General features: G+C 38.0%; 2 protein-coding genes across 40 annotated transcripts in view; one reads left to right on the forward strand and one right to left on the reverse strand.

Moving 5' to 3' along the window:
* Positions 1-12,264, reverse strand: part of Orc4 (origin recognition complex, subunit 4) — a 43,248-nt gene extending 30,984 nt beyond the window's left edge. For 2 of the 20 annotated variants that reach the window (XM_039104474.2, XM_039104465.2), the window contains exons 1-4: positions 11,956-12,088; positions 11,134-11,221; positions 4,104-4,152; positions 916-982 (exon numbers count right to left, since the gene is read on the reverse strand). In XM_039104474.2, the coding sequence (XP_038960402.1) occupies positions 916-982; positions 4,104-4,126 (90 nt within the window). In that variant the 5' untranslated portion in view covers positions 4,127-4,152; positions 11,134-11,221; positions 11,956-12,088. Of the gene's footprint in view, positions 1-915; positions 983-3,634; positions 3,753-4,103; positions 4,175-4,808; positions 4,883-10,933; positions 11,100-11,133; positions 11,294-11,955; positions 12,089-12,115 lie in introns of those variants that run through there. The other 18 variants (XM_063283242.1, XM_039104460.2, XM_063283243.1 and 15 more) reach the window with 15 other exon arrangements.
* Mbd5 (methyl-CpG binding domain protein 5) overlaps positions 11,429-16,552 on the forward strand; it is a 405,513-nt gene continuing 400,389 nt past the window's right edge. For 16 of the 20 annotated variants that reach the window (XR_005502931.2, XR_005502930.2, XR_010064610.1 and 13 more), the window contains exon 1: positions 12,033-12,173. The gene's annotated coding sequence lies outside the window, so the exon portion shown is untranslated. Of the gene's footprint in view, positions 11,550-12,032; positions 12,174-16,552 lie in introns of those variants that run through there. The other 4 variants (XM_063283556.1, XM_063283558.1, XM_063283552.1 and 1 more) reach the window with 1 other exon arrangement.

Consider the following 16,552-nt stretch of genomic DNA (forward strand, 5'->3'; position numbering starts at 1 on the left):
GCTATGCTCTTAGCAAGTTTAAGATAATATCAAACATTTAATATAAAAATACTCAATAAACTAAGAATATAAAAAGACTTGCTCAGATTGATAAAGGGTATCAGCAAAGTGTGGTGAAAGACTGTTTTCCTTTTGCTATCAGAAGCTTTAGCTCAGAATAGTACTTTTCTAGCATGTTAGCATGCTCAAACCTCTGGGAATACTCCTAGTACAGCCTTTTCCACTGCCATATCTCTCCTTGAGAGAGAGAGAGAGAGGGAGAAAGAGAGAGAGAGAGAGAATAAGCAAGTACATTCAAATTGAAAAGGACAAAAAAATTTTCAATTTAAAGATGACATGACATTGAACATAAACATTCCAAATAAAGTAAAAAAAAAAAAAAACCAAAAAACCAATAACTAATGAGTTTGGTCAGATTGTATTGTATTAGTATTAACTATATTTCTATAAACTATGAGTTAAACAAAGATGAAATTTAAAAAACATTTCACATACAACAGCATCTAAAAGAATAAAAATACTTTATGTATTTAACAAAAGTGGTGCAAGCCTTGTATGTGAATATTTAATTAAATTTAAACCAGACTATTTTAGAAAGACAGTAAAAGTTAGGATTCAACTATCTAAATATAAAGGGTAAAGTTACATAAAACCTCCAAATATGAACAATTTAATGGAACAAAGGCCTTCAATAACTTGAACAATAAAAACACAATGTATCATTTCACATTTAATTTTATAATTTAGAAAGTTTCGTCTCTACTCATTGATATTTGCAACATGTAAGGATATCTCTCCTAAAAAGTGCTAAGAGAAAAATAATCAGATTAAAAAGATAATCATTTTTCTGATCACCTTTAGCCAGATTTTGAGATTAAAAAACAGGCTTTTAGATTAAGGAACGCATATACTAACCTGGGAAAGACACTCTGCATGTATGTTATTCTTGCTTTTACGATTGCTCATCTTGACTAACTCAAATCTAAAAAAAATGAAAATAGGGTGAATAAACACTATCTGCTTTAAAAGAAAATCTAAAAACTATATTTACAGAGTTAAATACAAGCTCTTAAATATAAAAGAATGTGTAAAAGTTTCAAAAGCAAAACCGACAGGTGTTTGCATTTGTTCATGAACAAGCTTACCCGTCACTCTCCTTGATAGGCGCTCCTCCCTCATTACTGCACCCCTCCCTTCTCCGTGAATGTACAACTCAAATACTTTCATAAAGAATGTTTTTCCTACCTATCCTTCTACTGGAATCATTCTTTACAGGACACCTTCCATTTTTTTTGTTCTATTCAAGAACACTACATAACCTACACACTAAGGTTTAAAATCTTAGTTCAAGAAAACACAGTATATAAGTGAGTGAGATGAAAAAAACAACCCAGGAATTCAGCCAAGAGAAAGACACATTGAAGAGAACACAAGTTTAAATTAAGGTGGAACTGAAAAACTTAATAGCCAAGTAGAAAACCTAGGGAGAGTCTTTCTAGTAGAATAGAACAGGGAAAACATGGAATATCAGAATTTAAGACTTGGATTCAGGTAAATAAAATGAGAGGATTGGGGAGTGGTGACATCATACAAGAACAGTGGAACACTATGAAAAGATCTAACTTAAATTATAGAAATAGATGAAAGGGAACTCAAAATCAGTAGAATAAATCAGATCTAAAAACAAACATATAAAGAATATAGAAAATTTCCCCAAATTAAGGAAAGACACAGACCCAAGAAGTAAACAGAACACCAAATAAAACTAGAAGAGAGGTCACCATGGCACATTATGGTTAAAGCAGAACAAGAGAGAGTACTGAAAGCAATAAGAAAAACAAATCAAGACAACCACAAGTTAACTATGATGGAAATATACCACAATAAGAACTGACTTATCACTAAAACGTTCAAAGCCAAAAGAAAAGACGATGGATGCCATCTTATATACTATAACTACCAAAGCTACCTAAAATGGTTGAAGTAGAAAGAAAAGTTTTCAGTGAATAAAACAAGCTAAAATAATTCATGTCGTAAGTCCAATTAAACAACTGTAGGTTACTGCCAAGATACAAGTTCTACTGGACACTTAGAGATAGTGTATTAGTCTTAGCACCTGTGCTATTACTGGTATCCTGCTCAGAAAGTAAGTCAAGACTCTTCTCACATGAGAATCAGGGTTGTCTGGTCTTATGCTAGGGTCCTGGATCCATCTGGGGTTGAGTTCTGTGTGTTGATAAATATGGATCTATTTACATTATTTGACATTCAACCATTACATTTGACCAGCAGGTATGCTGTGTTTTCTCCAACGTTGTATTATTCCAGTGTTGAATTATTACTTTCTTTGTCAAAAATAAGTTGTCCGTAGTTGTATGTACTTGGATGTGGTTCTTAACTTCTATTCCACTGGTTAATGTGTCTGCTGTCATGACAATACTACACTGTTTGTACTACTTGAAATCTCTTCGATGATTTTTTACTCAGGATTGTTTTCGCTATCCTGTCTGCAGGAGTGTGTGTGCTTCCATATTAGGCTGCAGATTTCTGTGAAGAAGTGTGTTGGAATTTTGATGACGATTATGTTGAATCTGTATATGGCTTTGGGTAGAATGGCAATTTTCACTATCATAATTTTTAACAATCTATGATCATGAAGATCCTTTGATCTCCTGGTATCCTTCTTCAATCTTCTTACATCAGTATCTTATCAAACAAGCCTTTCACATGCTTGGTAAAAATTTCATAACTGTGCTGATAGCACTCCCAAAAGTCAAAGACCATTTGATGAAAGCCCCAATAGCAGACATAAGAAATCCTCTTGTGAACTGTTGGTCAGGGCCATCGAGGAGTTCCCAAAACAAACAGACTACTGCTGGTGACACCAAAAGGTAGAAGGCCCCGATGAAGAAACAGGGCCCAGAGACTTCTGAGCTTGAACTGACCTGAATACACTCTCCCTAGGGACTAGCATTCATAGTAACAGAAGGTGCCTTCCAAAGGAGGGAACAACCAACAGTTCTACCCAGCTATGACATCTATGAACTGTGTCAGTGACTAGCATGGCCCAATAACTCTACAAGTGTAGTAGTGTCAAACATATTTTGGCAGTAACCATCAAACCAGCCCTCTATTCAGACTCACTCAACAAAAGGGAAACCATGCCTGGTACTAGAAAGCTAGTAACTACTCAAATAGTGAAATCATAGCTGTTAGAGGAGAATATAGACTTACTAATTTAATAAACTAGCTGTCTTAGTTACAGTTTCCATTGCTGAAAAGAAACACCAAGACCAAGACAATTCTTATAAGGAACAACATTTAACTGGGCTGGCTTACAGGTTCAGAGGTTCGGTCCATTATTATCGAGATAGGAGCAGAGCGGCAGCCATGGATGGCACAGGAGGGGCCGAGAGTTCTACATCTTGATCTGACTACACCCAGGAGAACACTGTCTTCCAGTCAGGAGGATCTCAAAGCTCCCCCCACCTCGCAGTGACATACTTCTTCCAACAAGGCCGCACCTTTTAACAGTGCCACTCCCTGGCCTCATATATTCAAACCACCACACCAGCAAAACTCCTAACAATCTAAACACTTGTTTCAATTCCCAAAGATAGGATAGTTTCCACACCTCATCAAGAAAATTTTGCAGTTCTGCGTTTCTGCCTTGCTGCTGGATGCCTGCGTGCTGACATGTTGCTCAGGGAAGGCGAAAGCAGTCTAAGACAGGGGTTCCAGCCTGTGTTTCTCTGGGTGAAAACAGTATGAGCTGGAATGGGTGTTGTAGTTCTGAAATTCCTGTACACCCAGAAGCCACTGGAAACAATGAGGAATTGAAAAAGGTGGTCCCCATGCTCCGGTGTACTCAGACTCCAGCCTACGATGAACCCAGGACTGGGGTGGAATCAGCTTGGCTCCAAGTGAGTGCCAAATGTATGGAGGGACCTATCTAGACACCTCATTAGCATGGAGAACTCTAGGTTTTTTTGCTGTGACCTGACCAGTTGTCATGGTCCTCTTAGTGGGGCGTCATGGTCACATGCTCTAGGACAGGAACCTGGTTTGGAGCCAGTTCATACTCCTGCCATTCTCAAACTTACCCAGATCTTCTGTCTGGTGTCATAATCCAGTGCCCCACAAAATTTCTCTCTGAATCAGATGGAGACAACAACTATAAAAAACCATAATCAATCAAAATACAAAGTTGTGAAGCCCAGTTCTAATAAATACATATACAAAATGGTCTAGAAGCCTAAGGTTCAAAGAACACTGTATAAGAGAGGTGAAAGATTGATTGTAAGATCTAAATGATCCGGGAATTTGCTGTAAAACTGTATCTTCTAGTAACATCAGAAGCTATAACCATAAAGTCTAACCAACATGACTGTCCAAACGGAAACTGAACTAGGATGACACCAATGGACATTTCAAACTAGACTGGGAAAGGCCCAGAACTATAATTAATTGTACTAGTAAAGTTTAGAGTGGGAAAGATGATTATAGTAGTTTGAATAAGAATGGCCCTCTAATGAGCATATAGGCTTGTTGGAGTAGGTATGGCCTTGTTAGGAGAAATCTGTCACTGAGTGGGTGGGCTTTGAGATTTCAGAAGCCCATGTCAGGCCCACTCTCTGTCTCTTTCTTTCTTAGCCTGTGGGTTAATATGTAGTCTTAGCTACTGTTTCAGAGCCATGCATGCGTATTGCTCACCACCATGATAAAAAAGGAATAAATTTCCAAGACTGTAAGGAAGCTCCCAATTAATGTTTTCTTTTCTAAGTATTGCCTTGGTTATCGTGTCTCACCACAGCAACAGTAACGCTAAGACAGGAGTCTTCCTCAGGATACTAAATGGTCATCCAGTGCCAAGTGGTCAGCCCTAAAAACATAAATACAAGTAACATTTTATGGACTTAACAGGCCATGTTGAACAGAAACTGGATTAAAGGTGGTTTTAGGTCATTGCTGAATGCTCTCAGTGTAAAGAGGTTAGCCAGTCCTGGTGGTGCACACTTACTTACAGCACTAGGTAGGCTGAAGCAGGTGGATCCCAGAACTTAAGGACAGCTAGCCTGGTCTACAGCGTGAGTTCCATGACAGCCAGCGTTTTGAAAAACCAAACCAACCAACCAAACAAACAAACAAAAATCTTACAGGAAAACCAAGCCTTAGGGAAGTCTAAACACTTTCCTAAGCTTATCTGCAGGAATTCTACTAATTTACCATTAAAAACAAACAAACAAACAAAAACTACATTTCTGTTGCAGGCGTATTCTCTGGGAGTAAAATATTCACAGAATATGTTGCAGTTCTTAACAAGAGTTGTCTTCAGAAAAAGTATTTAACTAGGACTGTACCAGAGACCCTAATGAATGCCAGGAAGACAACCAACTTCAGTAGCCTCTACTATGTAGTCCTGGGACACACACACACACACACACACACACACACACACACGCACACACGCACACACATATTCACCCCCCAAAAAATCCCATTCAACAAAATACAACACTGATCCTTGATTTAAAAAAAAAAACTAGAATAAGAATATTTTTCAACATTGTAAATAATATTAAGAAAAATATCTAGAGCTAGTATGGTTGACTGAATAGCCTTGGCCCCGGAATTGGCACTATTAGGGGGTGGCCTTGCTGGGGGGAGGTGTGTCACTGTTAGGATGGGCTTTGAGACCCTCCTCCTCCTAGCTGTCTGGAAGACAGTCGTCTCCTAGAGGCCTTTAGATCAAGATGTAGAACTCTCAAGTCCCCCTGTACCATGGGGAATATGGAATACTCCTGCCTTGATGACTAAACCTCTCAACCCGTAAGCCAATTAAATGTTGTCCTTAATAAGAGTTGCCTTGGTCATGGTGTCTGTTTACAGCAGTAAAACCCTAACTCAGAGTGTTATTTATTTTTAATGTAAAATGGAAGAGTGTCCACGACTTCTAATCGAACAGTATAGGTAGTCTTATAAAATGTTAGGTAAGAAAAGTCAGATACAGACATGATGGGGAAAAACGGTCTTGTTTCACAGATATTATGACTATATAAAATTCTTACATATTACTTAATACCTATTATGTTGTTTATGTGTAAAAAATACTATGCTTATTGTTTTCCTGTAATAAACCTAATTTCCAAATTAAAATACTATTCACATTTGCAAACACCAGGTGTGCACATGCTTGCATACATGTATACATGCATGTATGCATAGGCATACACACACACACACACACACACACACACACACACACACACACACACACACACACAGCCCTAGGTATAAGTCTATCAAAAAGTGCAACTTGGGATAAGCCACCCAGTGCGAGAGATACAAGTCCTTGGGCTTGGTGCTCCTGATCTGTTTTAAGTATAAAAAGAGAGCTGAACCCTAGCATCACTGTGTTATTAATTCACTGGTCCTTGCTTCTGACAGTGGATGTACTCTGACTTGTCAAGTCACTGCTGCTGAGACTTTCTTGTCATGATAGGCTAGAACCTGAAGCTAAGTTTATGCCCTTTGGTTAGACTAGAACAGCAAAGAGAAACTGATGGTTGTGTTTATTTTATTTGAGATTGATGACTCATTTGAAACTCCCAAATTCAAGTTATTTCCCAAATAGCTGTGATTAAAGCTACAGGCTACCATACCCACCTACATTTTTATTAGTAACCAGAGAAACTTAGAAACAGTATGTTCTTTGATGGACTGGATGAAATGGTACAGCCCTATGATGATTATTTCTGTGCTATAAAGCTATGAAGCCACGAAAAGACAGGAATAAACTCTAGGTAGCTGCTCCTAAGTAAAAGAACATACTGTTCAACTTTACAGATGACAAAGGAGGCAAAACTTCAGAAACACTGACAACAGGTCAATGGTTGTCAAATGTCTAAGGAAAGGTAATATAGGACACAGCCACATGAGATTTTTTTTTCCATGACAGCATACTAATGATACCATAATAACATCTCTTATAATATATAATACAAAGTCAATTTCATTGTCAACTCTGGACTTGAACTAAACAACTTATTAAGGCGAGAATTCATAGAAACTAGGTCAATAGTAGAGAAGATGGGATAGTGTTTATAAGCATGGATGTAGAAACTTACTCTGTTTAAAATTGTATGTTTAATTACCTTACATGTCAGTTTAATACTGAAGTCAAATTTGACTCTACGGTTCAAGAAGACAAGGTATTAAAATTACAAAATATTTTTAAACACTTTATTTTTGTTATAAGGCAACAATTTCAAAGGTAAAAGCTTCTTGTGGTAGCTTTAATTTTGTACTTTAGAATCTATGCCAAGAGACTGATGGTAAATTCAAGGCCAGCCTAAATGACACATGGGAGTCCTATAACAGCCTGGGACTACAAAGGAAAATCTTGTTTCAAAACCAACAAAAAAGCAAAACACATAAACAAAAGAAGATGTACTTCTAAATGATTCATATGTAAAACTACCTCACTACTCTTTGTTCCAGGGGAGACTAAAATATCTTGGTCAGGTGGCTGTCACTTTCCTGTCTCAGAACATTTTTCAGTTATTTTAGCTGATTCTTCTAGTATTAAACTTCAAATAATATTGCTTTTCAATGTAAGGAATTTAGGATGATGTAGATTTAGGTTTTTAATACAAATATCCTACCCTTTTATATGTCTTTTCACTATATTCGATATAGGAGACATCAGCTTATGGTAATGAAAAGAATTAAGAGCTTAATGTACCAAAGAAACTAAATCTTAGCAGCACAAGAAAAAAAGGGTGACAATATAATATATAATTTGTACTAAAAAATGCCAACTACTTTTATATTTTTACTGACACAGGTGGTTAAAATGCTAAAAGTAAAACCAAAAGCAGAGCATGCCTATTCTCTCACTGACGGACAGCTGTTGAGTGTTTCTGTAATTTCAAAGTATCACTTGTCCAGTCCTAAACAACTACTTGTCAATACATTCTTGCCACATATTCACAAAAATCAAGAACCTCTATCATTTAAATCAACAACAAAAAGAGTATATGAGGCTTAGAGTTATAGTTAAGACAAACTGGACAGATCATCTTGCCGAAGCCAAAACACAGACACCTGCTCACACTTGACACTAAAAGAAATAAAGCAATCTGAGATTCCATGCCCAGATCTAGAAAGAGGAAAGTCAGAAATGAGCTCCATACCCAGTCCCTTCTGCCTCCTAAACAGGAAGTGTCAACTGAGGCTTTGCTGGATCATGGCACAACACCATAGCTCAAGGCCCATCAAACGTGGGTACTCAGATTACCCAGCTTAAGGGGAGAAATTAAGGGCAACCTAATCAGGATAAGGGAAATGGCAAGACTTCAGCATATTTTTAAGTCCTGCAAAATGTTATGTCTATAGTGAGAAATTCCAAGATTTAGGTATGATAAAGTCATTTATGACTGATAGCAACCCTAGGAATCTTTCCTAGGAAAGCGATTTCTCAAAAAACATCACCCATACCTCATACAGTCCTAATTTCCCAAAGGACCTAACTGCCACACTCCCCTGAGAAATAAGTACATATTATAAGTTAGCAGAAACACACGCAAATAAAATTTGGAACCCTGAATTCTTGTCAAAGACAACAAATTAACTATGAATACATGCTAATGAAAGTGAAGAAGGGTTTAATTTTCAGGAGCTAAGTACAGTTTCTTCTGTTTTACAAGACAATGATATACTGATACCAGAATCCAGAGGAACTCTAAACCATGACCAAGAATTCCACCTCCCCCTCCTCAGAGTAGAAAAGCAGACAAACCATAGGTAACAAAGTAGTTCTTAAAAAACAGTTCTCTTTAAATGCCCAAAAAAGGTGCCAAAAAGACAGAAATGCAGGACATTAATCAGAAGAAAGTGGCCAAGATATAGAAACATCTATGTCAATACTTATAGTTAAGAACACTGCTGTCCAACATAAATGTAAATTCTAATTTAACATTTCCTAGTATATTTAATAAAGCAAAACAAAGTAAAAGTAGTTAAAATTTTAACAAGCAAACATAGTGAGAAGCTGAGGTATTTTACACACTTTTAATATATAAAATGAAACAAAAACAACAACATCCTATAGTAAGTCATACAACATTTCAAGTGCCCAAAAGCCACATAGGGCTAGTGGCAGTTGTACTGTCTAGCACAAGTTGAAAACCTATGTCCTGGAGTTAAAGTTAAATATAAAATTCAAGAAACAATAACCACATATAAATTTAGAAAGCTCACATACTATCCAGAAAGAAAGTAATACTCCAAGAACAGACTATCTGCCATAATGCTACAAATGTTTATGGAAAACAGCAAAGTAGAAAAAAAATACACAAAAGACCTAAAAAGGATAAAAGACAATTTATGAATGAATCCAAATAGCCAGTCAGTTTCTGAAAACAGGCAATATCCTCAGTACAAAACTTTACTCAACACATTGCAAATTATACACTTATCAGATGGGCAAAATTAAAAGAAAATTGTTGGTGAGAAGGTACAAGCAAGGATCTATCACACCTGAGGTCGGGGTATAGAATGGCACACCAGTTTTAAAGTTTGGTGAAACTGTAGACAGCCATATACAACTCATAAAAATACACAGCTATGTTCATATGAAAAATTTTATTTAGATAATCAGATTGTTATGTAGTTATGTAGATCATTTATTAGCAAACAAAAAAAAACAAGTCAAAGTTCATTAAGACTAATTGTGGCTTAGTTAAAAAAAAAGGCGTTTTATACCTCAGAAACTCTTATACAACAACGAAAATATATAAATTACAGCAAAATATATCAACAGGGGCAACTCTCAGCTTTGTAAACAACGGCTTCCTGCATGCTCTGCCTTATTAGGATATGTGAACTACTACAAATAGATAAAAAGAGGCAAATTAATATTTGTTTAGAAATGCTGACACACATTTTTACTAAAAGAAAAGCAGTGAATCACAAGAATCAAGAAAATATTAAAGTAGCACAGGAGGAAGAACGGTCTGGAAGCTATTAGTGGGCCTGTGTTTGCCAGCTGCTACCCATGTTTTGGGTCTTGATTCATAGTGGTTACAGGTTATGTTACAGTTGTTTATTACATCTGTGTTTTGTGCACTTTTCCACACATTTAGGCCCTGACACCAAACAGGACTTAAAAGTTCTAACTAGGCCATAATAATTGGGCGCGTGTGCACGTGCGTGCGTGCGTGCGTGTGCGTGTGTGTCTGTGAGAGAGAGAGAGAGAGAGAGAGAGAGAGAGAGAGAGAGAGAGGTAATAGTTTTTTCAATAACAAGATTGAGATTTAACTGACTGAATCCTACGGAGCAGAACTAAAACAGTTAAGACTAAGAGTAAGTTCGAAGATCTTTTATTTAAAATTTTTTTAGGAAACTTAAATTATTAAAGACGAAGTAATTAATAATCCTCCAAAGTATCTAGACAAAAACCAACTAAAAGACTAATGAAGAAAGTGAAGGTGAAGAAAAAAAACGTTATTCACTATAAAAAAAAAAAGAAATACCCAGATAAAAAGCTTTCTTTTACACCACAAGAAAAGAAAATTTCAAGGTTTTTGTTTTTTAATGACAAAACTCAGTATGGAGGACCACACAATCTCAAGCATCCTCAAACGTGCAAGTCTTTTGTGTTTGCAGCATTAAGGCAGAGCATTCAGGGTGCTTTCACTCAAACCTTTCCTGCCCGTTCCTTGCCTACAGCTTCTGCAAACCCTCAAGGAATACAGAAAAGGAAGGAAGGCAGGATGTGAACATAGCCAATATGAGCAAAGTACCGTAGCAGCTGATCCAAAATTCACACATCTGGTTTGGTTTTTCCAAATAGGTCGCAAGCTCTAAAGCAGGTAGTGCTTTTCTCTGCAGAGAACCCGGTCTCTCGACACTGACCAATGATGTTCCTCACCTACAAGTCTTCTGTAACCGGTCTTTGCAGAATTCTGCACTGCTCAGGGTTTCGTCCACAGCATCTCCGGGAAACCAAGAGCCAGGCGCAGGCTGCCTGCTTTAGGCCTATTGGGCCTACAGAAGCCTCCCAGTCTCCTTAGACTGTTCACCCGCCAATGGCCACTACGGCCCTGACTTTGCCTAGGAGACCAGCCTTACCTCTCTCAATAAAGCCTGCCTAAATCGGGCAGCCTCCGCCGACTGTAAGGACCCAGGATTGTTCACCGCCTTCCCAGCTCTGTTTCACCTGCGGCAGCCAAGAACACACAGCAACTCCCAGCATGCACCGTGCTCGGCCGGCCTGCGGCCCCGCCCCGCCCCAACACGTGACCTCCTTTTGCCTCGGTCCACGCCTACTTCCGTCCCTCCACTTTCCCTAAGGAGGGAGGAGGCAGCTGGGGGTGTTAAAGAGTAGCAACTTCCTCCCTCTTCCCGCCCCCGCCCCTCTACCCCCTGCTACAATGTCTTCCGGGTCGACAGCGCCTTGGAGCCTTCTGGGAAAACATCTCATTTCCTCCCCTCCCCCTCCTCCTGCCTTCAACCAACCAGCCTCCCGTCAGAAAGGGACATGCGCAGTGAGTGCCTCCCGTCTCTTCTACCCGAGCCCCCCCTCCCCCCCAAGCAGAGAGACCCCAGCAGCAGCAGCAGCTGATGATGAAGAGAGAGGCAGTGGCAGAGGGGGGGCACCTTTTATTTCTATTTTTAAAGGGACAGGACACTAATTTTACCCCACTTCAACCTTGAATTGAGGGGGGTGGGGGGAAGACGGCTGAGTTCCTCCCCCACCCTCCAGCTCTGAGCCCTGAGTGGGGGATTGAGCCTGAGAGAGGAGAGGAGTTTCTTCTTCTTAGAAAACCCCCATCCACGACTCCTACCCCCTCAGCCCCTCTACTCGCCTGCTTCCAGAGCCCCCTCCACCCTCCTTCTCTTGGCCGTGAGAGAAGGAGAGAAAGAGACCAAAAGCCTCTTAGCAACACAGACCCTTTGCTGCTGCTGCTGCTGCTGCTACTGCTGCTGTTGCTGCTGCTGCTGCTGCTGCTTGGCCCTGGCTGGAGACATCTCCCTACACCGGGAGCAGCCACTTCCCCAGCTCTCCTCCTCCTCCTTTGCCTCCTCCTCCTCCACTCCCCCCCTTTATTACCCTTTGTGTCATCCTCCACAGCTCCAGGGAAGGCACTCAAAAGTGGGGGGCAGGAAAGGTAAGTGTGTCTGCGGGGGCTCCATTGCCTTCCTCTGGCTCTGACTTTCACTCCGGGGCAGCAGTAGCACCAAACCTCATACGCAGTGGAGCTCCGGGGTGAGGAGGGGGTGGTGCTGGGGGGTGAGTGAAGGAGGGGCCGGAGTGAGGAGGGGTGTGTGAGGTGGGGTGTCCACCCTGTCAGGGAAGGAAGGACACTTTTATTTTTATTTGCTGTTGTCAAAAGTGGTTTCTCCAGCTAACATCTGATTGTGTCTTGCTTCAGTGGGGGAGAATACAAAAACAACCCCCTCCTTCCTCCAATGAGGCGCCAGGGAAAGAGACAGAAAGAGGCATACTTTCTGGATGTCACTTAAAAAATTACGTTTAGAGAGCTTTTTTCTCTTTCCTCGAGAAAAGCTGCCTGCATTTGTTTCTGAGTGGGAAAATGTCGGGATCTGAATTGTGTTGGAACTGCTTTAACCAGTTGTAGACCTGAGTGTTTCTCTCTCTTTGCTTCTGTCTGTGGCTTGGATATTGACTTAAGTGTTGGAAGACTTGACTGGCTTTACGTTACGTGTTTAGCTTCTCCATTTTTCATTTTGTCTGAATTGCATGCCAAATGGCAAATTTTAGTTCATAAGGCCTTTGGATGGATTTTTGCACTTGTCTCTTTGAAAAAAGATATTTGTTTCATGTTTGACTGTATATTCAAAGCTTAAAATGCTTATAGTTTAAATGCCACTGGTATTATCTTTTCCCACGTACCTTTCGGGTATTTATTTTCCGCAACATGAAAATATTAGCTATTTCATAACTAACTTTTCCCCCATCTAATCTTTGTAACTTGTCTGAACAAGTAATCCCCATTGAAAACTTTGTGTTGGTCTTGCTGCATAGAAGGCCAAATCTCCCCATCAATATTTTGCTGGATTGGTATCACTTCAGTCTTAAATGAGTTATTTATTTACTGCTGTAAATCAAGATGGGGTTTTCATCTCAGTTTTTGTTGTGGACAAATTGAAAATAAATTTCGAAAATAAACTTTCATGAGTTAAAAAAAATCATGAAGTTGTAGTTTGTTATAGTTGGCTACAAATCGAAAGGTAAATCTAGATTTAGATTTATGGAATAACAGTCTTGATAAAAATAACACTTCTGTATTCCTACATGATATATTCTTATGGCTTTCATTTTACAGTGCTATATTTTATTTATATGTATATATTATACTTATATTTCAAAGTAGAGTGCTATATTTTATTTCATGAGTACTAAAAATATATTTCTGCTGTAGGCCTCATAGTTACAGCTTACATTAGGAGGTAATGTTTTGTTTCATTTATCCATTTCTTTAGCCTTTGAAAATGGATACACACCTTCATATTCATATGCTATCCCTGTGCCTCTCTCTCACTTTTTAAGAACTGCATTGGTTTCTTTGATTCCATAATTTATGTCAGTAATAGAAAAACAGCAATTTGATCAACAAAAAGGATCGAAGAAATAAATCTATAAAGATATTTGACATTGTCTTTGATGAAGTATTACAATGTAGGATCCTTTTTTGTTTTATATTTTTTTCTTGATTGTAAAGCCAAAACGTGATATACACATATTTTAGTAACCCAGAAGCATTTCATATGTAGAAACTTGTCTAGTAAAAATTTAATTACCAACCATGTATAAAAGTAGACATTTACACAGAGGGCGGGGAACTGTAGCAGTAAACAGTGTGGGCCTGTTTCTTTCATCTCTTATGAATTTGAACACTTTTTTTTTTTTTAAACCTTTCTCTGAGATGTGAACGCTTCACTTAAGCAGTAATCCGTGCTTGTTCCAAGTTGTTCTATTATCAGAACTACTACTGGTCCACCTCCCGGTTTCCTGTCTCTTTAAAAGTTCACAACCATAATGTAATAGGTAAAAGTGAGTATGCAGCTTGTATAGGCAGTTGAAATCCTGTTGGCCTAGTAAGCAGCTAAGTAAAATTTTACAATGGATTTAATGCCTGTGTGCAGTTTGTGTTTCCTTTTCGTTGAGAAAGGGTCTCAAAGATACTTAGCTGAGGCAGGCTGTGAACTCATGCTCATCCTGACTGAGCCTTTGAGCAGTGGGATTCGAGTGCTACTTCGTTGCATTTTTCCTTTGAAAGCATTCCTCGTCCCCTGTTTCCTATTTAACCCCTACTATGGTCAGAAGGTGGTATTTTCTATAAATGACATAATGGCATGATTTGAAAACCTTTCATTCTAGGTTTAGTATGGCTTATATTCTAAGTGTTAAATACTATTGATATTTTAGGAGGATAATCTTTCACCTAGATAATTCCTTCGAAGTCACATTATCTAATTATGTGCTGCAATATTTAGATATTCTGAAGAATTCACGGATTCCATGCTTTTCTTTTTTGCTGTTATTTTATTCATTTATTTATTTATGCTAGACATGAAACTTTCATACCTAATTCCATGGGTAGCAGTTGAAAGTAAACTAGACCAGACCTGTTTATACCTCACAGAGATCCACCGACCCCCCTGCCTCCTCAGGAGTAATAGTGAGCAGTGCCGTGCCTGTCTCATGCTTGTCTGTGAACGTCGTGGTATATAGCTTTACAATTATGATTTGCCCGTCTGTGAAGCAGTAGCTTGTGTTGCCCATTTAAAGAAGTACTAATTTTACTACTTGTGAATTACTGTTTTCAGAACCAGTTCTACTTTCTCTTACTAATCCCCCTACCTCAAACCTCCACTTAGTCTATTTCTTACTCTTGTTTTGAGAGCCCCTATTTACAACAACAATCGAAATTATAAATGTTTACTTGCAGGCTTGACTTAATGAACCACTTAAGGACTAAAGTTCATCTGATTAGAATTTGTATGCAACCCCATTCATAGTAATCATGGTGGGTAGTAGGCCAACTGGTTGGCATAATCTGTATTAGTTTTAGAAATTGATCTGTTTGATTTTTTTTTCACCTAAGAAGCGTAAGATTAACTTCTCATTTTTCCTCTCCTTATTGATATAATTCTTAATACCATGAAAGTTCTTTTCCTCAGAACTTTTTTCTTGATGGTTGCTGTAGCTTTCAAATTTCCTAATTAACAACCAAATTAAATGCTGTTAAAAAGTACAGTGCCCATAAGAATTCTAATCCTCATCAGGGTAGAATTTGACTGAAGTGACTTATCTTGACTGCAATGTCATGAAACTTGCTTGAACGTCCATTTCAGGGTACACCGAGTCTAGGTTGCTGTGAGTAGCTGGGGTTCTTAGTCTGCTCTAGCCAGCTCTGTAAAGCAGTTGTTGCTTAGGGTGACATGTTTTCCTGACTTTGTTTTTTCCGTCCTTACCCAGAGAATTATCAGCTTTCCAGTTTTCTATGGATATGAAGACTTACATCTAGTTATCATTGGGACCATGAAGTCAGCCAGAAAGCCTAGATTCAACTTATGTATCTTTGTAAACTTTGTGGCATTTTGAATGTACGTGAAAAGTAGGATGTTCTTAGTTATTAATGAAACATCTGTAGAGTATCTTCATCTCTCAGGCATGCGTCAGGCTTTTGAAAACAAGGATGGTCTCTTCTTTCCATGTAAAGAAATTTCCTAATTGTATTCCAGATGTATTGGTCAGATCTTTATTTTTCTTACCAAAAAATTATATTGACTATATTAATACTGTTAGAACAATGCATGTTTTAGGAGCTTATATTACTATATTTTATTAAAAAGACAAATTTAAGAAAAATTTTATTTGATACTATACTTTGGGGATTTTAAATTCATGCACAGTTCACTAGCATTAGACTATAAAAGTCATCTGTGTGGCTTCCGCTGCTGGGTTTTTATTCTAACTATAATTCTTTAACTTGAAGATAATTTAAAATGTTCATTTTTTTTTCAAATTAAAAAAGGCAATTTTCTCCAAATTTAATGTTTTATCCTCTCTATGTGTTTAAGCCTCATACAGCAGATAGCGAAAGGTGTACATTTTCACTTTAAGTGTTTCGATACTTTGTACCATATTTTAAACAATTCTTAACAATATTATTGAAGACTACAACTTTGTATGAGTTTTGTATTTTTAGTATATACTATATATATTTCTTTAAGATCCTTGTGAAAAAAATTTCTCATTTTCTAAAAATGTTGAAATCTTTGATACTACTTATATAGTTTTAATAAAATGAGTTAGAGCTTTTTCAATGGATGAATTCTTAAAAAAGGAAAGAACCTGATATCAGTTTCTTTAATAGCTTTAATATAATTGAAAAGTACCTTGGAGAGAAAAAGCTGCATTTGTGTCTCAGTTTCTACTATGTATGTTTTAGAAAAATGTTGATTCATAGTTGGAGAAAAGGAGTGAATGTCTCCACTGCTTTGTTTAGTAGCTTTGAGA

The sequence above is a fragment of the Rattus norvegicus genome, chromosome 3 (genome assembly GCF_036323735.1).
Source record: "Rattus norvegicus strain BN/NHsdMcwi chromosome 3, GRCr8, whole genome shotgun sequence".
NCBI lineage: Eukaryota > Metazoa > Chordata > Mammalia > Rodentia > Muridae > Rattus > Rattus norvegicus.